At 30.3% G+C, this 10,702-nt stretch overlaps 1 protein-coding gene across 1 annotated transcript; it reads left to right on the forward strand.

Moving 5' to 3' along the window:
• Window positions 1–2,574: 2,574 nt before the first annotated feature.
• LOC132803244 (beta-amyrin synthase 1-like) lies at window positions 2,575–9,673 on the forward strand. Its single transcript, XM_060815739.1, has 19 exons — window positions 2,575–2,814; window positions 3,048–3,287; window positions 4,907–5,095; window positions 5,405–5,494; window positions 5,594–5,791; window positions 5,884–5,968; window positions 6,343–6,509; window positions 6,622–6,810; window positions 6,899–7,005; window positions 7,129–7,255; window positions 7,405–7,527; window positions 7,657–7,755; window positions 7,851–7,907; window positions 8,022–8,068; window positions 8,181–8,324; window positions 8,560–8,737; window positions 8,883–8,963; window positions 9,056–9,139; window positions 9,353–9,673. Exons 2-19 carry the CDS (start codon window positions 3,087–3,089, stop codon window positions 9,467–9,469), a joined length of 2,283 nt encoding a protein of 760 aa, XP_060671722.1. The 5' UTR covers window positions 2,575–2,814; window positions 3,048–3,086; the 3' UTR covers window positions 9,470–9,673.
• The last annotated feature ends 1,029 nt before the right edge of the window (window positions 9,674–10,702 follow it).

Raw genomic sequence — 10,702 nt, forward strand, 5'->3', positions numbered from 1 at the left:
TGCAAGCATAATGATGAACTTAAACTTGCTCAAGTTGCTGAATTGAGCATATGTTTGCAATTGATGAGATGTGGAATACTTTGAATACATGATCTCATGAGTATAAGTGTGAGGGTCATACCAACTAAATCAAACCTTGCTAATTGGCATATTTATAAAATTATATTAATTTAAGTTATAGATGTGTGATTCGATGATGGCAGGAAATAATGGGAGTTTTCATGAGGAACTGCACGTTGCACTATGCAGCTTGCAGGAACATTTTTCCATTGTGGGTTCTCTCTGAATACCAGAATTTGGTTCCATTTCCTTCTAATTAAGTGAAACAGCAAATCCTGAAGCAACTTTCTGACAAATGCAGAGGCCCTCTTCCTCAAAAGCATGAAATGTTATATGTATTTACTAAATCCACATAATTTTTAATGAATATAATAGCTAAATTAAATTTAGCTATTAGCTAATCAAATATGATATGCATGTAGAAGAATTTTCTATTGGACGATATTGAACAATTTATATTGTTTGATCATATATAATTTGAAATAAAATATCTTGTGGATTAAATGTAATCCAACAGTAGTCAAACAATATAAAAAATCTAATGTCGTCTAGTAAAAAACAACTATTTATATAGTAAGACTCCCCTATAGTAATACTTTATATAAGAACAATTTACAAAGAGTTATAAAAAAATTTGGATCCGAACTTGTGTCAATTGTAAATAATAATAAACTTCACATTGCAGTATGTAATAATTTTTTGTTTTAACAAATTTGCCTTTATATAATAATAATTATGTGTATATTGTAAATATTACATTAAAAGTTGAAGATGAAATAAAATATTTATCAATAATTGTTTGAAACAATATATATTTAAAAAAAAATTATATTGAGAGAAAACCATTAAAGAGAATGTAAAATTGTAAACTTTTAAAATATCTTTGCACAAGTAAAACTGGACTCGGCCAGACAGAGGATCTGCTTTGTGCTTTACCATAAAGCAAAAACAAACAAAAAAAAAAAAAAAAAAAAAAACTTTTATATGTTTCTATATATCTGTTTTGGCACATTTTTTTGAAAGAAAGGAACAAATAAATAAAAAAGTCAAATAAACAGTAAGCTAAAATTGCACAGCCGTTTTTGTTTAAAAAATAAATAAATAAGTTAAAAAAAACACTTTTTGGTTGTCTTTGAGGTTGTAGCTGGGCGCTGCCCGTGCAAATTATAATTAAAACAAAAAAAAAAAAAAAAATTAAACCAAACTATCACTATCAGTACCAAAATAAATAAATAAATCAACCAAACAAGCTATAACTTTTTTTTTTTTTTTGGGGAACAAGCTATAACTTTTGTTTTTTTTTTTTTTTTTTTTTTTTGGGGAAATAAAACCAACTATAACTATTATATACTTTTACCCAACTACTACTACTACTACTACTACTAATAATAATAATAATAATAATAATAATAATAATAATAATAATAATAATAATAATAATAATAATAATAATAATAATAATAATAATAACGACAATTATACTCACTCCCACTTTTTCTTTATTTTGTTTATTGCCTTTTTTTTTTTTTTTTTTGTGTGTTGAAATTAAATATACAAAAATTCCATTTGTTGGGTGGAAACGCCAACACCAGTAGTTGATGACCCAAACGCACGTTCAGCAAATATTTCCAAGTGTTTTCACAGTGGGTTTGTTTTCATAGGACGACCAGTGAGGTTGTTTTCATAGGACGACTCTGCATTTTTATTTAAAATTACTAAAAGCCCCTTTTGTAGTTATTATACTTTTTTCATTCTGAATTCTTTGTCCAAGTTTTTAGCTAATCTATAAAAAAAATAATTAAATTAAATATATATTTATATAAAATGTTGAAAACAAGATTTAAACCACCCAACTATTGTCCTTATGCTATACAACTATTATCCTTATTACTATTTACCAATAGACTCTTTAGGCATGTGCCATAATATTCTATTTAAAAAAAAGAAGAAAAAAACCATGTGGGGGAAACAGATCCCCAACTTTTACTATTCTATTTAAAATTTCCAAAATTCACCCAATTAAATTATTACTCTTTTAACATATCACAATTTTTTTTCTTTGGACAATGCTTGTATTTTAATGGATTCTTTACATTTGTACAGCATATATAGTTATGAAACAGACGACTTCCAAGAGAGGAAACAAAAAATTAAAAGCACTGAAGATAGACTTTTTAAGTTGGAAAGAAAGAAAATACAACACGCTACCTACTGCTTGGGGGCCCAATTTGCATTGACAGACTCAGCCGCCATATGTTTACTAAATACAACTCACTATCGACGGACTCAGCCGCTACATGTTTACTATTATGGTTCAAATTTTTTCTACTATTATCTGTAGTATAGGGAGAAGACTTTTGATCTGGATCTTTGTGTTGCCTTTTTTACCCTTAAACATATGTTCAGAACTTGTGGAGCGATTGGAAAAAACCTACGATATTTCCCGGGAGTCTCAGAAACCTGTTCCTATGAGTATAATATTGTCAATAAATTATGAAAGTCAAACATGGTGAACATGGTACTCTAAGCTAGCTCTATATATAGTGGAGGTCTCAACGTGAAGTGATCGAAGCATACATATATACATATACATAACCTATGATAACCATTTCTACGTGCGTAGGAGATAGTTGAAGAGGTATAGGATCTCAAAAACATCAAAATTCTGATTCATTTTCGCATTTTTCATTCACTAGTTTGTGCAACTGATTAGAATGAGATCCTCTCTCAACTAATATTTAACTAGCTAGCTAGGTACTGCTACTCCTCAAATCGAATTAATTATCTTTTACAGGCAGGCATATATATACATATATATATATATATATATATTTTACTAAAATAAGTACATATATATATATACATATATATATATATAGATACATATAGATACATATATATATTTTTTTTACTGAAATACGTACATATATATATATACATATATATATATATATAGATACATATATTTATGCACGTATTGTATACAGTGTGCAGGAAGTTGAAGATAATATAGAAATCATCAGAAAATGTGGAAGATTAAGTTTGGAGGGAGTGCAGAGGAGCCATACTTGTTCAGCACGAACAACTTTCATGGGAGGCAGACATGGGAGTATGATGCTGATGCTGGAACCCCAGAAGCGAGAGCTCAAGTTGAAAAGGCTCGCCAATATTTTTACCAAAACCGGTACAACGTTAAGCCGTGCAGTGACCACCTCTGTCGCTTCCAGGTGTAAATGATTATATATATATATATACACAGTTATTATCCAGTTAAAATATTTTAATTTTACAAAGTTGAGATATAATTTAAATGATAAATTGATTATTTTTGTTTGATTATATTTTTATTATATTCCAATTTTATAAAATTTAGATATTCTGACTATATAATTATTCTGTATAAATATATATATAATTTTGCTTTTATCAATGATTTATCTGGGAAAATATTAATATAACATCTTCTTGTTAGTAATAGAAAAGAAAAACCTCACTCTGGGCATCTTTAATGATAAATATCATTATCTATTTGCATTTTTAAAATTTGGTATTGGTATGCCCAGTCCGTCTATGGTGCGGACGGTCCTCATGCGGACCACAGTATTGGTGATGGTTTTTCATAGTATTAGTGATGATTTTCTAAAAAACCGTCATTAATACTATGAAAAACCGTCACTAATACTACGGTCCTCATGCGGACCGTCCTCACCATAGAATTTCCATTGGTATGCCAATTTTGTTGCTATATTTTTGCATTGGTTTCTGTATACTATATGTTAAAAAATAATATTGTCAAGTTATAAATATTATTAATAATAATGGGATCCATTTTTATCAATAAAAATATAAAGTTATAATAATTTAAAATATTAAATGGTTGTGGACTTTACAAAAATTATTATAGTGGGGCCTACAACAAAATTTGACAGTTGCATTTTCATTCTAAGTTTGGCACAAAAAATGCTACCAAATTTTATCATGGACCATTTTAAAGGTAAGGAGCATAATTTATGTCAAACTTTGACATTGCAATGGCCAAATTTCAATGTCATTGGAGATACTTTAAGGTGAGCATCCAAGCTTATTAAAATGGATTCTTAGTTTTCTTCTTAAAATCATGTGATTTTGGGGGAAAAAAAAAAAACACAAACTAATATCAACTAGGGATAGGCATGATTAGTAACCCAAAATCCAAACCCATAATTTTAGGGGAATTTTGCCCAATAATCCTGTTTAAAACATCCTAATGAAATATACCCATACTGTTTCAAATTTTTTTATTTTATCCCCTTATTTTTTAATATTTCCAAATTATCTTTTTCAAATATCGAAAAAAGAAAAATCAATGTTGAATGGAGCATGAAGGAAATGGGGTCGAGCCGTTTCCTTGATAAGCATGATTAGTAAACCCAAAATCCAAACCCATTATCCTTGATCATAATCACATTTTACATAAGATAAATTATAATTAGAACATCTAATTGTATATTTTTATATTAAAATTTTAAAACTAAATTTTTAATAATAATGATATATATTGCCATTTATACATAATTGTTTCAAATGTAAATCTGATTATGATTGTTCACTTAAAAATAGTATTTCTCTTAAAAAAACATAAAATGTGAAAAATAGTATTTCTCTTAAAAAAAGAAAAAAAAACATAAAATGTGATAAGGCGGTTGTTTATTTTTGTTTTTTTCTCTTCTTATGCAATCTCTTTCAGCCAAAAAAAAAAAAAAAAAAAAATTTCCCTTGGTGAATGAAATTAGGATTAATAAATTTTAAAGTTCTTTTGGGCAGAAAAAAAGAAGAAGTTAATTTGTGGTATAATTAATTGTGTCAGCTTCTAAGAGAGAAGGAATTCAAACAAAGTATTCCTCAAGAGAAGGTTGACGATGATGATGAGAAAATTAGTTATAAAACTGCTGATGCAACAATGAGGAGGGCAATCAACTTCTGGTGTGCCTTGCAAAGTCCCCACGGCCATTGGCCTGCTCTGAATGCTGGTGTTATGTTCTACGTCCCTCCCTTTGTCAGTACACTTTTAACTCTCTCTCTCACTCTCTCTCTCTTTCGACCAACTTTTCAGTTTTCTTCTAAGCACTGATCCATTGTCTCATAAACCAATAGGACCCATATGGGACCCACACGTCTGAGAGGGTCCACTGGTTTGTGAAAGAAGGGAAACAGTGTTTCAAAAACCACTTGAAAAATTTTCGTCGTATTGTTTCTTGCTGGAAATTTTAAATTACTCCAAAGTCTCATCAAGTAAAATATATATATAAATATATATATATATATATATATTTTAATTTCCTAATAAAAAAAAAAAAAAATTCAGGTGTTTTGTATGTATATTACCGGGACACTTCATACCGTATTTAACGAACATCATCGAAGGGAAATGCTGTGGTATATGTACTGCCATCAGGTAATTAAATTAATTAACTATTAGAAAAAAAATTAAATATTATCTATCAGAAAATTAAATACTTAAAAAAAGAAAGTATCAATTAATTATAAATTGCAGAATGAAGATGGTGGATGGGGATTGCACATTGAAGGGCCAAGTATGATGATGTGTACGGTTCTCAACTATCTGGCCATGAGGATACTCGGAGAAGGCCCGGATGGCGGCCTGAACAATGCGTGTAGCAGAGCCAGAAAGTGGATTCTTGATCGTGGTGGCGCCATGTACTCTGGATCTTGGGGAAAGACTTGGATGGCTGTATGGATAATATGAATATTCATTTCATGTCTAATATCTCAATTCCAGAATAATAATTACATAAAATTTGTTGCACATATAATTAATTACAGATTCTGGGTGTGTATGATTGGGAAGGAAGCAACCCAATGCCACCAGAGTTTTGGTTCCATCAAACTCTAGTCCCTTTGCAACCATGTAAGCTTCAATTTTTACTTTTACTATACTTAATCATAACTAGTCTACAAATTATACATATACATATATATATATATATATATATATATATATATATATATATATATATATATATAATATAATGTGGCTTCTATCATATCGATGTTATGTTAAAACTATTAGAATTTTTTTTTCAATTATTATATTATTTTAAAATTAAAATTAAAATGTTATTTATAATTCTCTGATGTCTATAATTCATATTTTCTGAATAATTTTTTTAAATATGAAATTTGATGTGAACTCGACTTTTTATATATAAATATATATATATATATATATAGTAAACTCAAATTCTGTACATAACTTAATTTGTAATTTATATGAATATGCAGCCAAGATGTTCTGTTATTGTCGTTTGACGTTCATGCCCATGTCATATTTTTATGGAAAGAGGTTCGTCGGACCCATAACACCACTCATTCAACAGCTTAGAGAAGAAATCTACAACCAACCTTATAATCAAATCAAATGGCCCAGAGTTCGCCATTTTTGTGCAAAGGTGAAACATATTTAATTACTTTAAAAATTCATAAAAAATTTGAATGTGCTATGTGTACATTATAAATGACTGTCCTAGGTTGATTAACGTATGTAGTTGTTAATTGTGGCAGGAGGATAATTACTACCCACACGGTCGATTACAACGCTTGATGTGGGATGGTTTTTACTACGTGGCCGAGCCTCTTCTGAATAGCAGATTCTTTAGAAGGATAAGAGAGTCTGCTGTCCAAAAAGCAATCGACTATATCCATTATGAAGATGAGAACAGTCGATATATTACTATTGGATGCGTAGAAAAGGTAATAAACAAATATTAACTCGGTAAGAGAGATTAATATTCTAGTACAAAATGCATTCAGTAAGTCTCTCTATTACTCCATATGACAGCCATTGATGATGCTTGCTTGCTGGGCGGATGATCCCAATGGTGAATATTTTAAGAAGCATATTCCAAGGGTTGCTGATTACTTGTGGATTTCAGAAGATGGATTGACCACGCAAGTTAGTATATTATTTTTATTTATTATCAATATGTAAGAAAAATATGCACTCGAAAGCAATATACATATATATATATATATATATATATATATATATTGATTGGGAATTTCGGATATTTTGCAAAGCTTTGGGAGTCAGACATGGGATGCTAGTCTTTCAATTCAAGCTCTGCTTGCTGCCAATATCGGTAATGAAATTGGACCTGTACTGAAGAAAGCACACGAATTTTTAAAGATATCACAGGTTTCTATTAAATCCATGACACATTTTCTTCAGTAACAACTTGATGGAATCTTTCTCCTTGTTCTTTTTTTTGTTTTATTTTTTATTTTTTTATGGTTGACTATTGACCTACAGTTGTAATTAATTGTACAATATCAATGTTTGATAAGGTGAGGGTGAATCCTTCTGGTGACTACTTAGCCCATTTTCGCCACACTTCTAAAGGAGCATGGACTTTCTCTGATAGAGATCATGGTTGGCAAGTTTCTGATTGCACTGCAGAAGCTCTCAAGGTATTTTGCACACATATTCACATCTTAAGTTTCAACGAAGGGTGTAAATATGTATATATATATATATATATGTTGCCTTAGTTGCCACCACAGAACACAAATATGAATATTCGTTATCATATACTTCAGTGTTGCTTAATGTTCAAAACCATGTCACCGGAACTTGTGGGGGAGCCAATGGAACCAGAGTGTTTTTACGATGCAGTTAATGTCATACTTACGCTGCAGGTAATTTGCCGAGAAGTACTAAAGTTTGCATTTACATTTCTTATTTTCATTTTGAAGTGCAAATGATAAAAAGATGTTTTGTGGCTTGAAATCAGAGTGAAAATGGTGGTGTCTCAGCTTGGGAGCCAACAGGAGCGCCAAAATGGTTGGAGGTAAAATAAATGTCATTACCTTATGAACATAATAAGAGTATCTTAAATTTAATCCCCCTTCACAAGCTTCTTAAATAAATACTTATTAACCGCAAATTATTTTCCTCTCTTCAGTGGCTAAATCCTGTGGAATTCCTTGAGGACCTTGTGATTGAATACGAGTAATTAATTAATTCTTCCCATTAACTTGTGGTTTAATATCTATTATTCAGTTTTTAATTGTTAACTCTTTTTGTAAACTGATTTTGAGAGTGATGATGAAATACAAATCAGGTACGTAGAATGCACTTGCTCTTCTATTCAGGCCTTGGTTTTATTTAAGAAGTTATTCCCCGGGCATAGGAAGAAAGAGATTAATAACTTTATCACCAAGGCTGTGGAATACCTCGAGCAAATTCAAATGCCAGATGGCTCATGGTACTTCATAAAATTTTCCTAAAATATACACCAGACACCACCATAAAAAATATGCTTCATATCTGGCAACATGTTGACGCTTTCATCTCGCAACATGTTGTTGTTTTGTGAATTGCACACGTTATGTATATATATATATATATACTTATGATATTAAAGATAGCGATTATCGAAACTGTTAAAGCGATTAGAAAGAAAACATCCAAGGAATTGAGTATTTGATTTTGATTTGCAGGTATGGGAATTGGGGAATATGCTTTGTATATGGGACATGGTTCGCAATCAGAGGGCTGGAGGCTGCTGGGAAGAACTATTATAATTGTGAGGCTGTGCGCAGAGGTGTTGAGTTTTTACTTAATACACAGAGAGAGGATGGTGGTTGGGCTGAGAGCTACACATCATGCACTAACAAGGTCTTTCCTTTTTCTGTTCTCCAATGAATATTAGTATTTGTCAATCTTGGATTATGTAATTTTTCAAAACTTTATTATTCAAAAGCTTATGTTTAATTCTCAGATTAATTTAAACACATGTTGGTGTTTGAATACTGGTTTGCAGGTATATACATCATTTGAAGGAGACCACCCGAATCTGGTGCAAACTGCAATAGGATTGATGGGTTTAATCCACGGTCAACAGGTATTAATTAATTACTTAATTGTTAATTTCTACTTTTAATTTATTATATATAAACAAACATTGTAATTAATTTTAATTTGTAATGTGATAAGGCTGATAGAGACCCAACTCCTATACATCGAGCTGCAAAGCTTTTGATAAATTCCCAGTTGGAAGATGGGGATTTCCCACAACAGGTTTGTAGCAAACAGGTTAAATTATAATTTATAAATTATATTAATTATTTTATTATTAGAACAATTTCGAAATTTAAAAGCGAGGAAGCATGTTTGAAACACACGACCTTATGAGTATAGATATGGAAAGCATATACCAATTGAACCAACCTAATTTGGTATACATTAAATTATATTAATTTGAGTAATAGATTTGTGATCTGTTAATGGTAGGAACTTATGGGAGTTTTCATGAGGAACTGCATGCTGCACTATGCAGCTTACAGGAACATTTTTCCAGTGTGGGCTCTTGCTGAATACCGGAATTTGGTTCCACTTCCTTCTAATTAAACGAATAGCAAATCGTTGGAGCAACTTGGCAAAAATTGCAGAGGCAGTCTTGCCCATAAGCTGGAAAAATTATATATATTTACTAAATCTACACGTATGTTAACGAATTGTCATAGTTAAATTTAGGTTAGCCATCGGCTAATCAAATATGATATATATATATATATATATAGGGAAATATTTACAGCTTATACTCTTTGGTTGTCATCTGATTATATATGATTTTGGATGAAATATTTAATAAATTACATATAATCTAGCATTAGCCCGACAATATAAGAAACTCGAGTCCCCAGTAAAAAACAACAAGAATAAATTTTCTATTGTAATATTTTATATAGAAATAATAAAACTTTATATTCTAATAAGTTATGATTTTTCTACATCCTATTTCAAAGAACTTGCCTTTATATAATGAAAAATTATATGTATACTGCATATATATATATATATATATATATTATATTACTTTAAAGATTTAAGATGAAATCAAAATATTTATCTAAAATTATTTGATACAAAGTATTTATAAAATTTGCATTGAGAGAAATAATATTAAAGAAAATGCGAAATGCAAAATTTTAGACTTTTTTAATATGTCTTTACACATTTGCAATACTACATTTGATATATATGTAGTAGTTTTTATTATAATTTTGAGAATATTTATACTTTGGGTTTGGCATTAATTAATTATTATTATAATGTATATTTTACCTCTATATTACTTGCACCAAATGTCAGGACCCGTCCAAAGTTTCTCCCCGGAGCCTTAGACAAGCCCTGATCTCAGAAAAATACCACCAAACCTTCCAACGAAAAATCCGACAGCACCTCCCCTAAAGGTAGGACTTACCATAAATTTCCTACACTGAAAACACACTTCTATAATCGTCCCCTTATTCCTCCCACATTACTACAATTTGCATCCACAAATTTACAGCACTTCAAAGAATAATAGCAACCCAGGGCATAAATAATAACTAGATGTCCAATACAGTATACAGAGCATTATACAATTAAATGTGGAATTAATAAAATGACAGATAAGGAAGTAATACAAGATGGAGAGGAAAATGGAAGAAATATTTCTTGGACTTTTGGCAACGAACTGAGACGTCAGACTCGCTCCGAACGATCACCGTCTCCCAACCTGGACCTAGGGGAATGGAATTTAAAAACGTGAGATGCTAATCATCTCAGTGTGTGACCCTATCTACTGAACATTTTTAA

Source organism: Ziziphus jujuba, chromosome 3, assembly GCF_031755915.1.
Source record: "Ziziphus jujuba cultivar Dongzao chromosome 3, ASM3175591v1".
NCBI classification, from domain to species: Eukaryota; Viridiplantae; Streptophyta; class Magnoliopsida; order Rosales; family Rhamnaceae; genus Ziziphus; species Ziziphus jujuba.